Source organism: Anser cygnoides, chromosome 3 (assembly GCF_040182565.1).
Source record: "Anser cygnoides isolate HZ-2024a breed goose chromosome 3, Taihu_goose_T2T_genome, whole genome shotgun sequence".
Taxonomy (NCBI): Eukaryota; Metazoa; Chordata; class Aves; order Anseriformes; family Anatidae; genus Anser; species Anser cygnoides.
Genome location: NC_089875.1, coordinates 65,788,740 through 65,808,745, shown reverse-complemented (window position 1 = coordinate 65,808,745; position 20,006 = coordinate 65,788,740). Strand labels below are relative to the sequence as shown.

The window sequence follows — 20,006 nt, the reverse complement described above, 5'->3', positions numbered from 1 at the left end:
CCGGCCGGGGGTGCCGGGGAGGCGGGGAGGCCGGGGGCGGCCGGAGGAGGAGGAGGAGACACGGGGCGGGCAGGGCCGGCCGCAGGCGTGCGGCGGAGCTGCGGAGCGGGAGCGGGAGGGGAGGTGAGGGGAGCCCCGGGCCGGGAGGGAGGCAGGGAGGGGGCGGGCGTCTCCCCGAGGCGGGCCCGCGGCGGCGCCCCTGCCCGCCGGCACTGGGGCCGGGCTCCTCCGGCTCTCGGGCGCGAGCCCCGCCGGACCTCGCCGCGGATTGCTGGAACGTTCCAGGCTCGCCCTCGGTTCGTTCCCGGTCCCGCCTTGCTGGCGCTGCTCCGGGTGGGGCCGGCCGGGGGCTGGTGGGTGCCGCGGGACCCGGGGATGCGCGGCCGGGCGGCCCCCGGGCGGCGGAGCGAGGGGACGGATGGGTGCCTGCGCCGGGGGACAGCCTGCCGGCCGGCGTTTGCTTCCCACGCCGCGATTACCGGGAGCCCGCTGGGTCGTCAGGCGTCTCTGGTGGTAGCGGTAACGGGTTAATTGGGTGCGCGTTAATTGGTCACGGCGTGCTGCGAGGGGCCGCCAGCCCGGCGGAGGGCCTGCGCTGGGGTGATGCTTAAAACGCTTGTTGGAGAACCCTTGCAGCCTGTCGTATAAGCAGGTGTTTACACAGGGTGGATGTTATGTTATGCACGTACTGCTTTTTGGATGCGTGTGTATGCATCTTTTTGTGTACCCACTCGGTCTTTGAGAAAGTGATGGAGAACGCAACAGAAAACACCAAGAAAATGCACGCGCTTTTATGGCTTCCGAATGAAAGCTACTTCATCAGGAGTAGATGTCTTTAAGTGTAAGTCATGGTTCAAAATATGTACGTTTAGTGGGCTGTAGGCTGTGCCCTCTTTCACCCTTTTACCTGGATGATGGCCATAAATATAAACAAACAGTTGTAAGGATCTAAACAAACGGTAGTAAGGATCTAAGCCCATAAGTAACTTGGGTCCTGTGAAGAGCTGTAATGAAGTTGATGGGACTGCTTGTAGACACAAAATGCTTTTTAATGGCTTTCCTTTCCTTTTTTTTTTTTTAAGTGAAGCAAAATCTTGAGTTTGAAGGAAATTCTGTACTTCAATTAAATTCAGTACTGTTGTTGTTATTGTATATTATGATATAAAAAGGCACACTTCCAGAAAACTTAATTTATCTAAGTTGTAAAGTCAGGTCTGTGAGGCTCAGGCCTTGCCTTTGCCCAGTGGGCTGTTCTCTTGTGCTTTCACTGTATCAACGGCCACGTTCTGGTTTTGATTTGCCACATCTACTGCTGAAATGATAAATATTTCCCTTTGGAGCTGAAGTGACTCAGAGTTGATTGGAACGGTCCTTGTCCTGTTGGATAGGAGCACTGCTTTGTTGTTTTATGTATCCAGGATTTTGAAAGAGAAGACTCAGGTTGGCTAGGGATTGCTTCTGTAAATATTTGCCTAGCTTAGGATCCTGACTTCTCTTAAGTGGACAACTTGCAAATGTTTTACAGTATCAGGGAATAAGTCTCTGTCTGTTTAAATAAAGTTGAAATCATTGGAAAGTAATTTGTCTCGGAGAATAACATTTCTTTAAAAAGGTTATGAACAAAGCTGTGAACATCCTATAGATAGGTATGGCAGCTACAGCGGCTCCGTGCAGTCACCAATCCGGGTGAGCTTGCCAAAGGCAGAAATTACTGTAACCCTCTGGAGCACGATCTGATGCAAGAAATTGCTGCTCCAGGCAGCTGGAGGTTTTTACAGAAGACAGTTATGATTTAGATGGAGGATGAAGGGTCTCGTTTGCCCTGTGCTTTCTAGTAGGCAGTGCAGGAAAGTTAGAGTATAACCACCACCAGCAACAGAAACGGTAAAACTCCTTATCTTGCACCTGACTTGTGCCCTTCGCATCGAGGGACTGTTCAGCAGTCGGTTGTGTTACCTCAGCTCTGCAGGCTGAGTGAATCTGGTGTGGCCATCCAAGGAGTGACAGAGTGACAAATCTCTTCCTCCCCACGATCAATAAGCCAAACACGTCTGAGGCTTTACCGGCTCAGCTCTTATTTTGATGAAGCATCTGCCTGCTGGTACAGCGCGGAGGGTGAAGATGCCAGCCGACCTCTGAGCTCATCATTTCTTGCTCCCTGCTGTGTGAGAGCTCAGCCTCGGGGTCAGCTTTGTTGTGGAAGAGGAAAACACACAAATGGTGCTGCTGCTTCAGGGACTCCATGTGGGTTAGTATCATTCTTCCTAAAAGAGGAAACAACTCTACAGCTGAGGAGTGAAGTCAACACTGAGAGAACTCACTGAGGGGCTCCGTTGACAAGGAAGAAAATATGAGGGTAGGAGAAACAAGTTTTCAGATTTCTTTCTTTATTTGAGGTCCGACTGGTTTACTTATCCCCAAGTCATTTCTCCCTAGCCTGATTCATGAAATAGTGAGGCAGTGACAAGGTTCACAGCAAACCAGAGGGATTATATTCCTGCTACAAACACATTGTTTCAGATTGACACATTAAACACACATATGGGGGTATTTTTCCCCCTTGTCTTTGCAAACTCTTCTGATTGTGGGTGGAAAGCCATACTTCTTTGTTCTTGATCAAAATATCAAGCAGGTGTAAGCAGCAGAGCTGCAGCCGAAAGATGCTGATGAGGAACTGCTTGTTCTGTTTTGAAGTCGGCAGCACTCTGCAGCGGTCCAGGGGCCCTTAGTTATGAATCTGCAATTTCTGTTGTTGACTGCAGAAGGACGGTGTGCAGGCAGGCTTTGTAGGGTGTGTCAGGGCCTCATGATGGGTCGCAATGCAGAAGCTAGTAAAAAGGTGCTGGGAAGGGTGAGTTACTCGCGGTGCAGTGCTCTGCTCTCACACCAGTGCTGCTCCCAGTCTCTGGCCAAACTTGCAGAGCTCATATCCGTGTTTCAGTTTGGCACCACATTGTGAGCCAGTGATGAGCCTATACTCACTGAAGACATAAGCTGTGATTTCATGACAAGTTCTTGTCTTCTAGGAAGAAGTTTGGCTTAAACTTGGAGCTTTTAATGGATATGGTATACATCATAATCTTAACAAACCTTTCTGATCATCACTTATCTTGCTTTTAAAATGTGTGCTGAGCTTTCAGTTGTATGCCTCGGACTCCATGTCTTGTGTGGTCCTGTGACCTTGTCAGCTGGATGAAGCTGTTCCCAGCTTTCAGTTGTTCTGTTTCCTGTAGCACGTGTTGTGATTGAGCATCAGGCCTCCCGTTTGATAAGCTAAATGTAGTTCCTTCTGAGAACCAGCCAAGTTCACAAGAACAGAAAGCATCAGAATCTCTCTCTATACAGGCAAGATTTGTGTTTACCTTCTTATTTGCAGTGTCAAATTCGGATTGTTTGATTCCCTTTCTATTTAGCAGGTTTTAAAAGCCTTTTAATAATAGGAATTATATATTTCTAGAATGCAAGTTTTCTTACAGTAGTTTCACCTATTAGTGACTGATTTGGGGAATCTCCCTTCAGTGTTTCTGTAGATACCTGAGAGCCATTTCACCAAAATCTAAGACTTAGGGCAGACAAGGAGCTGTCCCAGCGCACCAGTTAGAGGAAATCACAGCTTTGTTTTACAGAAATTCACAGTGACAGCTACTACTACCTTGAACTCACACTTGTCTTAAGAAAAGGTAATTTATTCCCTGAGTCATTTTTCAAGTAATTTAACCTTTCTAACAGTGCTCCTTCTCTGCAGCTACACTTGTCTGTTGTTTTTTTTTTTTTTTTTTTTTTTCTGCTTTCTGTCCCACATGCCATCTGTCTTATTTTCTGGTTTGTTTTCTTTGTAATGCCACAAATAGAAAAGAAGTATGCATGTTCATGAACCATCACGTCTGAGGGGAAGAGGTGTGGATGGCTTCTTGCCAGCTCAGGTGATTCTGTGATTTCAGAAACTAATTGGGATTGGCCTCGGTTGTGGCTTGTATGGGATGTTACATGGAATGATTCAGTATCAGCAGCTCAGCAGTGCTTGCATGTTGTGTCAGCTGTCAGTGTGCAAAATGTAAGTTAAAGAACATAGTAGGTAGTATTAGTGCATTGTAATTGACAGTCTCTTGGTCAAGTGGTGGCCCCCCAGTATGATGGCAGGGGCTTTATTTTACCATTAGCTTGAGAAGTGACATTTGTATAATGCTTTTCAATAGCTGTAGTGATTCCAAAGAAATCCTGAGTTATTCTGGTAAAGCTGAGTATGATACTGCATGCAGGTTTTGGTAGCTGTACCAAACACGGTAAAGCTTGGTAGGCTGGAGAATGGCTTGAGTTTCTCTTGATAGTTCCTCACAGAGGTTCAGCTAATTCAGAAGAATGATGAAGAGTATAATATTGTTTCACATATTAAGATGGTTTGTATGTCATTTAGAATATATATTATATATATATAACTTTTCCTGTAATCTACAAGCAATGGTTGACTTCTCATACTCCCTTTTTTTCCATCCTGGTTTCTTATCAAGCCTTCTGCGGTGAAGCTGCTGAAGACTGATGGCTAAAGGTAGCAGCTCTGATAACGCATGCCGTAAAATCCAGCCAGTTCCACCTGTCCCAGCTCCTAGGGCTTCCAGCCTGCAGGAGTTGTCCAGTAGGTGTGTTGTGTGAGTGGTGACATCCTGGTGACAATGGGTGGTAAACCAAGTGGACAAATCTTTGACTTCTACTTTGTTATGGAGCAGCGTGTCCTGTGTGCTGAAACATGTCCAGGTGTGTGGTGAGAGATTGACTTTGCCTGCTGTAAACCAGTCACTTGGGCAGATATGGGTCAAATGTTTAACAGCTGGGCGACAGCTGATGGGCATGGGAGGCCCTCTTGCTGCCCAAGTATGAGGGGTCAAGTAGCACACAGTCTGAGTAGTCATCGAGCGGCTAAGAGATGAGTTGTGAAGTGCAAAGGAATTACAAGGGTGCCTTTCTCTGTTCTCCAGCCCTTGTGCTTAGGGATCAGCTGAAGAAATTTTGTTTGATTTACTGGTAGGCTTTTTTTTTTTTTTTTTTAGGATATGATGCTGAGCTCTGTTGGGTGGGCATGGCTTATTGCTAGGGGTGAATAGATGGTGAGAGGTAGCTGGCATCATTACATCACCGTACAGAGGCTAGGCAGGAGCCTGCAGTGTCATCTGTGTTTGTGTCCTGCTGCAGGACTGAAAGCGAAATCTCTCATGTGGAGCTAATGTCGATGTGGTTGTTTGCTGGGGCATATTTGTTTCCTTAAACACAAGAATTCTGTATTCCTTCAAATGGAGCCCTGCTGCTAACTGATCAGTCAGTGGATACATTTAAAAGTGGGTTATTTGTTTTAAAAATCGCAGTGTAATGTGTGGTTTCTGTTGGTACAAGTAGCACATTGTCATGAAAAGTGATTAAGGAGCCAGAGATTAGTTTTCTTTTGAGTTTCCCACTCAGATGTCACTGTGTCAAGTGGCAAGTTTCAATGTTTTGTCAACTGGCTGTGTCCTTTCCTGAATACGGTTGTGGTAGCTCTCAGTCCCAGGCTGAACCTGGCAGATAACAGGCAGCTTTTACAACTTAGGAGCTCCCAGTGGGTGTTCTCTCCTGGAAATCTACTCGGATAATAAATACAAGAAATCCAGATACTTCTACGAAGGGTAAGAGTGGCAAGGAAACTACCAGACTGATGCAGTGATGGATGTTGGTGAACTGCTTTTAGGCAGCGAATAGTGAGTTATGGAGAAAATATGTTACCCGGGAGAATTGGTCCTAGTCCTTCTCGTCTGTGAAGCACATTTCAGACTATGAGAAAAGAAAGAAAGGTGCATTATGTTCCTTGTTCTCACTTCTGGGAAGGAAATGCCCAAGCTCTGTCGAGCAGGAGTGCTCTGCTCCTTGCAGAATCCAGTCCAGCCCTGCTCCATCAGGAGCGAGGCACAGCAGTGCTGTGGGCAACCTGTGTAAATGCTATCAGAAAGCCAACAAGGTTTGCAGGCTGTCAGAGCTGAAGAGGCCACCTATAGCAATAAATGTGATTTTAAGGTGCTTCTGATGGAGTATTTCTCTGTGCTTGTTAGCTGTAACGTGGTCATCTTGTTATGTGGACCAGGATAGGATTTTTGGATGCTATTTTTCATTTTCTTTCTGTGAGGGTTTCAATTTAGAAAATATATTTCTTAGGCAAAATGATTGTCATCCCTTCGTAAATGGTAACTGGCCTTGAAAAGTGTCTCTTTTGCCTGTGAGCATCTTTCTGTCTCTATCCATCCAAATTTCCGTGGATGTCATTGAAATCTGGACTTTACCTTCAGTGCTGAGTACAGTTTTCAACCCTTAACTGCTTTGCAGTCAACATTATATTGCACTTAAAAGTTTTACATGGTACTGTTTTATAACTGATGTTTAAGTTTTGATTTTTTCTTCATCCCACATGCTGTTTGTTTGGCATTTGGTGATGAAAGAGCTGCAGATGATTATCGTCTCACTGAAAGGCTTTAGGATGACAGCATACTGTGTTATAAATTGAAATTTACTTTATCTGGCCCTGAAATGTATCTTTCTTCCTGTTTCTCTTCACTTTTTATCTTTCTGCTTCACTGAGTTCAGCAAGCAGATAGCTCAGAAAAGCTATGTTGACCCATGGAAAGCTCATGCCACATACCACCTGCTCATTAGGTTAGCCCAGCAGTGCACTCTAGGCTTGAAGTGTACGTTTTAATCCTAAGCCTTGTAATGGTTATTGATAAGAACACAGATCTAGCTCGGGGATAATGGGCTTCCTACGGGTAATGTGTCAGTGCTTTTTAACTACAGATTACTCACGTACCCAGATGGGGTAGGTGTAAGCTGCATTTTCCTTTTTTTTTTTTTCTTCTTCTTTTTTTTCTTAAAGGTGTATATTTCTACACAGTTTGGACAGATTTCCAGAGGGCCTGTGAAAATGTCCGCATTGCGGTCTGCCAAAGTTTTTGGTCTGCCAAATCTTAAGTTTTTGACACCAAAACTGGATGGATTATAGATCCTCAAAAAAAAAAAAAGTCTTTAACATGGACGAAAAAAAGTTAACTGTTCTGGCTGACTTCTACTTGAGCTAGGCCAAGCAATTACTTCAATGTAGCTGTAAACAAGTGAAGAAGCAAGTAGCTAATCAGAGAGGCTGTCTAATTAATTAGGTGGGTAAATGTGAGCGTGTTGTTAAATACCAAGGTGTATTTAGTTTCACATAGAAGTTCTTGTCCTGTATATAAGTGCAAGCTGTCTCTCAGTACAAGGCCAGAAGCTAGCTCTGTAGCGTTGTGTAGGAGCTGGAGAAAGGGAAAACGGAAAGATAATAAAGGTTTTGAGGATATTTCAGAAGAGCAAGAGAACTAAATCATTCTTTGTTATGGAATACCTAAAGGAATTCATCAAGAAAGAAGGACATAATTAGAAACGTAGCTGCGTTTAACACGGGCCGTGTGGCGGTAGGGGTGCGAGTGGCTGTGGGAGCGCTGTGACAGGAATGCGGCCTGCGCGCCGTCCTGCCGGGCCGCGCTCACAGCCCTGTAACGCAGTAAATGCTGGGGGCTGAGCAGCCCAGAAATAACCAGTCAAGGTTTTCAGCGTTAATCCTTGTGTGTTACAAACACACAGGATTTTCTGTTACAATGAAATCCTTCAGTATGTTACTTAATATACAGCGTATGCAATGTGACAGAGTTGGGGTTGCTATGGAGACCTGGCTTTTTGGTTCTGTTAACCGTGTTTCAGATCGGAAAACATTTCCATTGCACTACTCTGAGACTCCCTTTTCCCTCCCGCTCCTCCTCTCAGCCCCTTCTGCTTCTTGGCTGGGAGGTAGGTGAGGGAGGAACGGCTGTGACCTAGGATTTGCATGGGTCCTTGGAGCAGGCTTGATTGGAAAAGGGATGCTGAGGGGGAGCTTGGAAACGAGCCTTTTCCTTTTGGGTACCTCTTCTATCTTGTTTTTTAAGTGTTTGAATATTTAAATGCTAATCTTTAATATTGTAGTGTCAGTAGGCTGTATTTTTTTTTTTCCTGAAAACTTGAAAATAATAAGGACTTTCTAAATAAAAGTTTATAGTAATTTTCAAAGCACAATTATTAATTTTGTGGGAAACGTACCTGGCTGATTGCAATACTTCCCATTAAACTGATAGATTTCTGCATGTTTTTATACTTCCTTGTTTCTTGACCTTGTTCTGTAGAGCACTGAGAACATGCTAACCAAATGTCATTGAGTACAGCAGGGCTATTTGTAAACAGAAATTTGTAAATAGAAACCTAACATCATGCTTAAGCATTTTGGGATCTAAAGTAATTAGAAGGGGATTTACAGTATGCGTATTTGTGCCAAGCATTGAGCTGCATCTTTGTTTTTCTTGAAGTGACTCTTCAAAGTAAGAACATCGGTTGCTTTCAAACCTACCTCGACTTGATTTATCTTTGGTATAATCCTTTATTGGGTTGGTGGGGCAGGAACTGAGAAGAGAGAGTAAATTTGTGAAACTGTGAGCATGCATTTATCTTTTCTAGTCTATGCCTCTCACCTCGAGCTTGCTGGCTGTAGGCTTCATCAGCACTCCTCTTCCCAGGTGTCAAACAGTACGTTCACCGTGCTGGGTGACTGCACGAGGAGTTACATCTACAGACATCTGTCCTGGCTTTCTGCTGCAGTTCTGTCTTTTATGGCAGAGCTGGCAGAAAAAAAAGCACACATGCAGTTTATCTGTGTGGTGCAAAGCCCGGCTCTGCTTTCAGGAGGTCAGCCCAGTGGAAGTGGGCGTGAGCTGGTATGGCAGGACACAACTGGGCTGCAGATATAGTCTCTTCTGATGACTGTTACACACAGGTAATTTGTCTGGTAACTTTTGGTGGAAGAGTGATAAACAGTTGCAGTAGGTGAAAGGGAGAAAGGCGAAGGGCAGCAGTACTTCAAATCACAGCAACTGCTTGCTGCAGGGGCGTGTTTTAATGGCTTCAGAAAGCCCAGTTTCTTTGGCTCAGCACTTTTGCTGGCTGAGGTCCACTCGATTGGCAAAGGACGTTTGCTGTACCTCTCAGCAGTGGTGCTGCTGTGTCAGGAACTCTGCATTTTTTGCCAATGCAAATCCCACTTGAGTCCTACAGGAGCAGCTCTGAGGTGTGGCCAGGCCTGGGGTATGTGACGCTGCGATCCAATGTCCCTTAACAGCATCCTGCATGTGTGATGGTTCTGATGGCTCAGCTGGCTCAGAGGTGGCACCAGGCAGTTGGCTGGTTTTCAGAGAATCACAGAATGGGTTGGGTTAGAAGGGACCTTAAAGATTATCTAGTCCAACCTCCCTCCCAAGCTAGGTTAGATTAGTTGTTCAAAGCCCCTTTGCTACCTCATGCTGTCTTGTAACACTGTGCTGTTTTAGGGGCTGTGAAGATGGAGTGACTTTCTGTTTGCTGCTTCTGTTGCTTTGCTTGGTTCAGCGCAGGGAATTGGGGGAGGACTTGGTCACATCTGTTAAAAAAAACAGCAGAGAACCTAATAAGTCATCTGCTCTGGGAGTGGCATTGATTTGTGTATGCGTGTGTCAAAACCTTGTCAAAACATACCTGTGCAGGCGTTCTTTGAAATGTTTATAAACAGGTCATAAAGCTAGCAGTTGTTACAAGCAAGGAACGTGCTGGTGTCAACTGTCAAATCAGCAAAGTAGTCCCAAGGGGGTTTTCTAAATGTGAGTTGATGTGTCTAGAGTGTTCATGAATTTTTATTTTTTAGAAAACTAGAAGCACTTAGTGTTTTAGGTGAATGCTGCTGAGTACATACGTATAAGTCCTTTGTGTATGTGCCCTGCATGCTCCAGGGGAAGGTAAGAAACAGGTACATCTGTCTTCTCGTCTCTGGATGTGGTAAACCGCATCCTCCTCTTGTTCAGAAGTGGTGGAACTGTGTTGCCATATGTCAGGCATTTAGGATCTGACTTGGAAATGCCATGTAAACAGTGGTTGAAGTACCTCAGTACGTGGCGTAAACACAGGCTTCATTTCATTCAAAAGGTGTCCTGGGAAAGAAAGGCACAATGGACAAACCATTTTGCTTACAGTTATAGGAGCTGTGGTTTTGTAATAACTTTGCAGAATGACCACAACATCCTTCTGGATCTCAGCCTCTTGCCTGTGAATTGAAAGCAATGTTTTTGACAAAGAATGTTGAGAGACTTAGTTTATTTCATAAGGTTTCTAAAATTTATTGAAATCTTACAAATAACTGGAACCAGTACCCTGCAAATTCTTGGGTGCTTCAATTGTTTATATGTATGAGGTTGTCTGTACTTTGGTGGCTGTGGAGTTCATTTTCCTTATCAAAATGCTAATGTTTTTTCTGCTGCCTTTTATATTTTGTTACAGTATTTGGTAGGAAGGCACCGGTGTTTTCTGTCAACAGTCCATAAAGCATGCAGGACTTGTCATGTCGTCTCAGCATACTGTGTGTGCCTGTACAAAGTGAGTGTGAAAGGTGGCTGGGTTCAGAGGGCTTGGCCGTGATGTTTATTTGAACAGGGGTGAGTTAGCACAGGGGATACAAGAAAATGAAGGGGTTAATTCTTTTAAAACTCCAATGGCCAGCAAATTCTGTAGGAACTTTATTGGTGATTTTAAAAATGAAATTTTTTTTGAAGTGGCTTTATTTCAAACAGTGCTGCGCTTTTACGTTCAGTATGGCATAGCAGTCTGCTTGTTACGGGCTTACACTGTGTTTTGTAACCAATTTCACAGCTAAAGTATGTAGCAGAATCCATTGATCCTTATGGAAAATGCATCTGGTGATGTTCAGCTGCCAGTCAGGGAAGATAACATCTGGATGCTCTTCTCTCTTGACAGCTCTCACTCATGGGCTGGGCTTTCTGGCAACTCTTTTGCTTCCCTTATTCTGTGTGAAATGTGATAGCCTGAGTTAGTGGTAAAATTCTCCTCCCAAGTAAGCGAGGAATGATTCAGCTGGAAAGTCCATTGGAACTGAATCAAGTCTTTGTTATTGTTCTGTTTCTGAATCAGACGTGTCTGTTGTGTTGACCCCTTGAGTTTATTTTATTTGAGCTCTTTATTTGGACGGGCTCTTGCAGATCCAGTTGGCGAGTTGGTGGTGATCTAAGCATAGCCTGCTTCTATTGCATTAGTACAGAATGAAAACGGTCAGATCATTGGCTTGTTGCACCTCTGCCATGGGGATAACCACCTCCTAAACCACTGCAGCCAGTTTCCTATGAGCAGGTGTGTTTTTCCTTTGTAGATCTCATCTCCAGATCTCATCTTTACTGTCCTGGGCTTCTGAAAATGTTGCTGTGAGTCCAACGACCACATCAAATCACTGTCAGGCTATCCATTTGGAGAAATGGTGATGCTGGTCTGTGTTCAATCTGAACAGGGACTATAGAAATTGTTTCTGCATACAAATTCATTCTCAGTCTTTTAATTTTTGCATGTCAGGCTTTTAAGAGTGCAGCCTTGTTCCAACAAACATGACAGGCTTAACACTTTTAAAGGTCAGTGGAGTTGCATACATAAATAAGGGTTTTTCTCCTTAGCAAGAGTTGTATGATCAGCCCTAACTTTACTGAAGCGAGGAAGCTCTCCTAGTTTAGTTTAGTACCCTTCAATTAAATATAATGGACTGGTGGTACTTTATAAGGATAGAGTTTATTATTGTTTTAGAAGTAACATTATATTTTACATGGTAATTGTAGTAAAATTTGTATTTATCTTAAGATAGTTTTGAAATGAACTCTCATTTTTTTGTTTGCTCTACTGAATCTTAATTAACATAACTAGTCTCTGCTGTGTTTTGCTGGTGTGTGCTAGCACTTTCCTGAAAACTTCCAGTCTCATTTTAGCTAAGTCATTCTGCCTGAAGCAAAGACTAAAAAAAAAATTGTGGCTACTTTCATCTTTGTTGGCTGGGCATTTCTGTTATTCTTTCATCTTAAGATGCTGTAGTGTTTATTCTGAAACCTTTATCTTTACGACAACACCAAATGAAATGCCTTAGCAGAATATAAAGGCAGTAAAACTCAACCTGGTTAGTTCAATCAGTGAGATGTTAATGAAATACTGCAAAGTTTAGCACGTCTCCTAAGGTGCTAATGTGCTTTCCCCTTCCTGTTTATAAAAATGTGATGTATGCTGAAATGAATTTTAGAGTTGATATTAGTGCTTTGCCTGGTGAACCTTAATCATGTGCATTATATATGACCTGGTAGCAAATGAGAATGTCGTCTGTCCTGTGATACACTGTTTCCACTGTCTTATACTTCAGTGTGTTGTGTGAGACCCTATGCTGCATCTGCGGAGTGCCCTGGTAGCTGCTTTGGGCTGACCGGAGGTACAGACAGCAACCCCAGGTGTTCAGTTTGAGAGCTAGCACACTGAAAATACTTCCCCTCTACCTGTGGTTTGTTGTACAATATTTTACTCTGTCTGCTTGATGGAGATTTTTAATATCGCACTTCACTTAAAGTACTACATACGTATCTTTCCTTTTTTTGGTCTTAAGACTGACCGGTTGGTGTGATCCTCATCGCCTCTCATGGTGCCCTTTTGTAGGGGTCAGAAGGGCCACCTGTACCCAGAAGTCATAAGAAGACGCTGTGCTGCGGAGCTGGGCAGAGTCATCGGTGATGGTTCATGCCCCAAACCGACGGGGGGCAACGCTGGGATGTTTGTATTGCAGCAGGCGATAGTAAGGAAACGTGTAGTTGCATGAGCAGCTGTGTGCTGTTTGCCTGTAGCCTCAGGGTCAGAGGTAAAATAAAAAAGCAGAAATAAAAAGCTGGTTCTGCGTGGGATGCGGCAGCAGAGAGCAGGTGTGGGCTGCAGTGCGTGCCTGTGGGACACGTGCTGCTGCTCTGCACGGCGGGCTCTCCTCGGTACGTCCTCAGCCTGTGCGTGTCTGCTTGGCTGCCTGACGGGAGCTTTCTCTCATGTCAGCTCGGCTTCTCTGGTGATGGAAATCGTGTGCTTAGGCCTCTCGCCGCCTCTGTCATCTTTTCACAGTGTGATTGCTGCCATCACTCTTGCCGTGTGGAGCCCCTGCTAAGGTACAGGATGCTACCTTTGATTTGGTTTTCATAAGCTTGGTTCAATGCTACCTGAAAGAGTTAAGAGAACCATTTGAACCTAGATCCACAGGGAAACTTAGGCTTTTTACTTCCTCCTGTGGACCTGAGCTTTAGTTACAACAGAGCTAAATAAAGATGGGACTGTGCTGTGGGTTTCCGTGGTTTGTCAGTTTAAATTTTACAGTGAAAATAATAGCTGGTTCCTTGTCAGGTTAGTCTCCTCCTTTGTTCTCATTGCTGTTTGTTACTGGGGCTGCTCGGATTAGAGGTACTGGGAGGATACTTGTGCACATTGCTCTTCTGGTCTCATTGTGAGTGTGCAGAGGGTACTTCTTGTATCTCTGTTCTCCATTTGCAAAATAGAGAATTATTGCCTTTTGTTACCTGATAAAAGGTTGAGAGAGACTGACACAACAGTGTCAGAGAGAGAGAAAGAGACTTGTGTGATCTTACATTATAGAATCACAGAATATCCTGAGTTGGAAGGGACCACAGGGATCATTGAGTCCAACTCCTGGGTCCTCACAGGACCACACAAAAATCAGACCCTGTGTCTGAGAGCGGTGTCCAAACACTTGTGAACTCTGTCAGGCTCGGTGCCGTGACCACTGCCCTGGGCAGCCTGTCCCAGTGCCCGACCACCCTCTGGGTGCAGAACCTTTCCCTAACACCCAGCCTGACCCTCCCCTGTCTCAGCTCCATGCTGTTCCCTTGGGTCCTGTCGCTGTCCCCAGAGAGCAGAGCTCAGCGCCTGCCCCTCCGCTCCCCTCGTGAGGGAGCTGCAGGCCGCCATGAGGCCTCCCCTCGGCCTGCTCTGCTCTGGGCTGAACAAACCAAGGGGCTTCAGCTGCTCTTCATTCGTCATGCTCTCTTGACCCTTCACCATCTTTGTAGCCCTCCTTTGGGCACTCTCTAATAGTTTTGTGCTTTCCTTTTTTTTCCTCTGTGTCGTTCCAGGACTTGCAGTGGACACAGATGGCCAGCAATGTGCTATCAGGTCCATTGAATGTTCTAAAAATAATCAGATACTTCATTGGCTTCTGCGTTGCTGGTGCTGTGGAATGTGCTGTTGTTCATGTGCGTGGTTTTGGAAAATAATGCTCACAATTGGAGGACTGGTGATTGCTGCTTCAGAGCCAGCAAACAGGAGTTCTGGGTTCTTACCCTTGAGCAGAGCAAGCAGCGTCCTCAGTAGTGCCCTAGCAGCATGCCTGAACAGGCAAAGGAGCAAGTATCCAAAACTATACTAATTTAAACGAGGAAGTCCAGAGCACTAGGACTAACGGCAAAGCATAGTGTATTTTTAAGTGTTTTGTTCTTTTCTTCCTATAATTATTAGGTGAGATGTTACCTGACTCTGCTGAATTTGGAGAGCAGTAGATTTTTAACAGGATGCCTACATAAATACATTGTGCATCAGGAATATCTTTCCTTTTGAATTAATCTAGTAAAAGAATTAGCACTGCTGTAGACACGTAAAATAAGATTGTCAGTGTCTATTTCAGCTTCAGTGTAGAAAGGGTTAAAGGGAGCCTGAAATTTCCATAAAATCAGCTTTGTCATCATTTGGGCTTGGACTGTACTCATGATATATGAGTAACATGTCTGTCTCCCAGCATATAAACATTCCCCAAATATATACACTTTTAATAGTCTGCCCAATTCAATCTTCATCTCTAACAAAGAACAGCTACTAGGAAGCCAAGATTCGTTTTAATCGTGTATCCGTATAACATTTTAAGCAGTTAATATTAGTGAAGAATACCCGGTATTTTTTTATTGGGAGGCTACGAAGGACAGGTAGGGGTGAAGCGTGGAATTGGTTTGCTTTTTCTGATTAACTTTAAAATACCACTGAAAACCTATAAAGTAGACACTGCTTTTGTCCTCCTACTTAACTAAAAATTGAAAAGGGCATTTCAAAAACACTGTTTTTAGTAGCAATCACTGCATGTTACTCTGTGGTCCTCCTCGCTTTCATTTTTTTTTTCCCTTAAAGCTAACTAGTACATGAAAGATTACAAAGAACAAAAATAAACTCAGAGGTCATGAAGGCTGTACAAATCATTTTGCTTTTCCTGGTACTGAAGGAAAACATTTTTGAAGTATAATTTTCAACTTTAAATAGACCTTCCTAGAATAATCCTTTTGTTTCTTTTAAGAAGGTAAGCTAAATAAGTTTTAAGTCACCAGAGATGGACCTCATGTTAAGTTATTTTATTGTGAAAATTTCCAGTGATTGATTACAGGATACAAGATCCCTGTGTATTTTTATTTCCAAAGGAAATAAATAAGCCAAAAAATAAGCCAGTTTCCCCAGAATGCCTTTGTTCCCTCTGGTCTATGGACAACGCTCCTGTCTTCAGAGTGCCCATCTGTTCTGAGTTCAGCAAACCTCACGTTTGGCAGGTTGCTTTGTGCTGACACCTTCTGCAGCACCTGCAGCTCTAGGCAGCAGCCCTCCCACCAGAGTCTGCCCCTCTCCTCGCCTCCCTTTGCAGCAGGGGGTTGCTGCTCCAGCACTGGCAGGACAGGGCTGCGGGCAGGCAGGGTTTTCTCCTCCTGGCTCCCTGGTCAGTGATGCTCCTTTCATCTGGAAGCAACGTGCTGGAGCAGATATTCTGCTGGGTGGGATGAGTAAGTCAGGGGAGATGAAGAGAATGGATGGAAGGAGTGTGCCTCCACCTCTTGCACAGGGTGAGGCCCCAAGGAGAGATCTTACTTCCCTTCATTCATCCCGTGCTTTCTAGCTGTCCTGTTTGAGGGACCCTTGACACTTCCCTGTTCTCATTCCCATGGGTCCCTCTATGCTCCTTCTGTTTGGGGGTTCAATATTGTCTCACTACTCTGGTTATTTGGTAGTTCTTGATATCAACGTGAGACTTGGATGTGACCGGTCAGTGCTCCTATGCACGCACCACAGCGTGTAGTAGAGGGATGGTAGGAGAAAGGGAAAAACTGGCTCTTCTTTCTTTGAGCTTCATGTAGTTAGCTATGGAGGTGGTGATTGTGTGCTTCTGAAAGACTTTTGTAGCTCTAAGTGCAGTGCTAACAGAAACACCATTTTTGATGCTCTGAAGGCCTAAGAGCCTACCTCTCACTCAACAGGGAAGGTGAGGATGTGCTGAAATTCTGGGGAGATGTGCGATGCCCTTTTGTAGGCTGGACAGCAGAGCAGGCTGCTGTCATGTAGATGTCTGCATTCTGCTGGAGACTGCAGCATGCATCAACTTGCAGAGATAAAGTAGTCTTCTATTTATAAACCAAAGATGTCATAGGCAAATTTGCCATGTAAAGAGTGCCATCACATACTGACCATTAGAATAAGGCTCTGCCTGATGCATAGAGATCAGAGAAATTAGCTTCTTTATGATGTCCTGGCTGTGTTCAAAATTAATGAGTAAGGGATGTGCATTTTGAAGCAATGGACTTTAATTGCCGTGGTCTGAGGCTCCATAAATGTGGAGAAAATGTTATGGCAAGGATTTCTGAAAGAATGTAGCACAATATGCTCTTTGGCTTTTCAAATAGATTAATCTATTTTTACTACATTATCTCTGACATCTGGTAGCTTGTAGCTTATGGTCTTTTAATGCAGGAAAAAATAATAGGAACTGATTAGGTCTGGAGTAATTGTTCTTCTATGAATCATAAGTTACGTGATTTCCATTTCTTTGTTGTACAGTCCATTAGACTCAAATGTTCAGTAGTAAATTCTGGTTTAAACTTTAATCTGGGGTACTGATTAAAAAAAAAAAAACTTTGAAGTTAACTTAAGGTGTGCATGTGTAGATGTCATCAAGGTGGCCTGAATGTATATTGGAGAGGGGAAGAGGATGAACCTTGTTGGCAGGACTGTCTGAAAGCAGTTGCTGTGGCATATCGTTAATTGCAGTCAGTGCCAAGCCGTTCTAAGATTCCCACCTCCTGGTTTACAAGTCTCGCAGCACTTCTGCAGTTTATCTGAGGAGCAGGAGGTCGATCCCATTTCTTCTCCCTGTATGCCTGTTTGAACTTGTGTATTGTTCCCAACAGTAAAACCTGTGTACAGAATGTCGGTTCCTCTTTTCTTTTCTCCTCTCCATTGTTCTTAAACTTCCTGATTTTTCACCGTTTTAAAGAATTATTACAGAGTCTGGTTTTACTGTTTCTATGGGATGTTTTTGACGAGTCAGCCTTCCTATCTGTAACACACAGGAAGATGTTTTGGTGTAAAGTTGCTAAAGACTTGAATCCTTCCAGGGTTTTACAACTTGCTGCTGCTCTTTGGATTACCTGCTTTGTAGTATGCCTCTTCCTGTGCTGGAGAAACTGGCCTGCGTGCATTTATTGTATTTTGTCTTACCGTATACTAAATTGATACCACATGACAAGCATTGACTAGTTGAAGTTTTACTTTGCTTTGTCATTGTGTCAGTTGCATTTGGTTTTTGTAGGTGTTGTTGACATGGTGATTTATGAACTTCCTGTTTATAAATGTTATATACAGGGAACTCTACCTGGATATGAGGTACTGAGGGGAAGAAGAGCATCACGCCTGGCCGCTCACCTTGCCCATTTGAGTGCACATAATGGAGACCAAGGAAGAGAAGAAGGAACGAAGACAAGGCTATTTTGCTCGGTAAGGTTACGGGTTTTATTTCAGTGCAGATTAAAATATCGAACTCCCCACTCTACCTTTTTCACAAGGCTTTACAATTTTAAAATTATGCATAAAAATAAACCCCGAGCTGCGTTGTGTGTCCAAAGAGTGCTTTTCTTGGGCTGTCCCTAATGTTGGAGTGGTGATTTGTTCTCTTTGGGTAGAGAAGACAAACTTGAATTGTAATTGTTACTTATAACAGAAAACTGTCCCTGGGTACTCAGTTGCACAGTGCACAAAAATTGAGTTTCCAGCATTCCATTCTGGAGAGTGTTTGTAAAAATAAACACATCTAAAACAAAAACGTCTAAACCTAAAGCTTATCTGACTCAAATAAAGCACAGATTAAGTAGTATTATCTTGTAGGATAAGGTGAGCTAAGAAAAGGTAGCTATATGCTGATGGGTTAAGCTGCCTGGAATTTATCATCTATATGAATACAAGCTACATTTTTTCAGTCATTCATTTTTTATCATTTGGAATTAATGATTTTTTTTTAAAGAAATAAGTGACGTTGATTTCCTGATAACTTGTCTTTGATAGTTTAGTATGTCTGTAGTAATCTCTGAGCTCTGATGTACAAGAAGAACCAAAGCTCATTTACTTTTGTAGGGATAGGAGGGGAGGAAAAAATCAGTATAAAAAACATCTTTGATTCGGAAGAACTTCCTGCACCACTGAAATGGAAAAGCCTGCACTCTTTCTACTCTGTACTAAATAACTGTTACTGAAACTGTGCTAAAACACCAGCCTAAGCGCATTACAGACACCTAGAGACATGTCTGTCACACCACCTTGAAGAAGCAGTGTGGGGAAAAGTTGCAGCACTGGTTAAATTGCTCTTCATGTGGCATGTAACGATAACTAAAGACTTGAGAAGGTTTTGCGGTGAAGGATGTCTGTTAAGGTCAGGTAACTTGCTTTTCATTTGGAGAAATGCAATTATGTTGATGTTGTCAGAAAGGAATGTTGTGATTTATGATTCTGAGAAGTGGAAATAAACAGTGGCAGCTGTAGGCAGAAGATGTATCAAATAGGGGAAAACATATCTGAAGAGATTTCATAAAGGAAAAAGTAACTTGTTAAGGAAGACATGATCTTCAAGAGGTGTCTGAGTAAGGTGTTGTAGCATTGAAGAGAATGTTCTGCATCCTTTCTGAATGCTATCTGCTAAACAAATTGCAGCTGCCATGAGAAGCTTTCAGCAAAGTCCTCCTTGACATTTTATTTAATTTGTTTTGCAGCTTTTCTGTGTCACCTGTGGCTATTCTCTTCTAAATGTTCACGGGGGCAGCGTTTCCTAAATGGGCACAGGACATTAAGTAAGGGTCAAAAAGACCTGACATCAGTTGCGAGTTCTAGCACTTATCTGCTGTGTAGCACTGCGGAGGTCATCTATCTTTTTCCCTCCTGGCTTGCATCCTTTTCCTCTATGTGGGTCTTAGGCCCTTAAATGAAAGTTCCACTCTAAGCAAACCCATGTATGGTTTCTACACGAATGCTATCACAGACCCTCGAGTCATGTTTAATAGACACTGACATAGGTCAGAAGGTGTTGAGCCCAGCTTACATTCACATGCATCGTCTGGGTGAGCAGTCAGGGACAGAAGCAGAACAGAATTTACATGTCCACAGTTTTAGTCTAGCGTGTTTCCTCTAGCAAGCAGCTGTCACAACATCTTGCAGATAAATGCTTTACACGATGGCCCATAGAAGTGTCACAGGAGTACCTGAACAGTTAGCTGGTTTGTATTGCCCTTAGTGCAAAGGCAGTTCTAACAAGGCCAGTAACTGTTTGTTTGTTTGTTTGGTTTTGTTTGTTTGATTTTTAAAGCGTTAGTTTTGACTTAAGTTGGAAACTTTTGTCTACATTAGGTACCCAATATTGGCACACCTAGATAATTTACTCAGGCGTGTACTTTGATGTTGCTGTCAATTTTGGTTTAGTATCATAGACTGCGGACACCTGCTCTGTCCTTGTATTTGAGCACCTAAGTTTAATAGTTTTGGCCCTAGGTTCAGACTGGTTTGTGTTCTACTTGAAGTATCCTGTTTTTCCTGCTAACTTGAGCTCATGCTTATTAGGCCAAGAGCAACTTCAGCTGATACCCCAACACATGCATCCCTCTGCTTCTATTACTACTACTTCCATTACTGTTTTTTTTTTTCCCCTTGCCTCTTTTGTCTTGTGGGCCTAGGGTAATAATAGTATTTGCAGAAAGTAATATATGTACAGTAAACATTCTTATGGGGCAAGGACTGCCCTCCCCCCATTTATT

General features: G+C 43.6%; 1 protein-coding gene across 7 annotated transcripts in view; it reads left to right on the top strand.

Moving 5' to 3' along the window:
- NCOA7 (nuclear receptor coactivator 7) overlaps window positions 1-20,006 on the top strand; it is a 94,402-nt gene that overhangs the window by 4,409 nt on the left and 69,987 nt on the right. For 2 of the 7 annotated variants that reach the window (XM_048065604.2, XM_066994318.1), the window contains exon 2: window positions 17,575-17,706. In XM_048065604.2, coding sequence (XP_047921561.1) covers window positions 17,657-17,706 — 50 coding nt within the window. In that variant the 5' untranslated portion in view covers window positions 17,575-17,656. Of the gene's footprint in view, window positions 1-19; window positions 124-161; window positions 297-371; window positions 842-12,916; window positions 13,065-17,574; window positions 17,707-20,006 lie in introns of those variants that run through there. The other 5 variants (XM_066994319.1, XM_048065605.2, XM_048065608.2 and 2 more) reach the window with 5 other exon arrangements.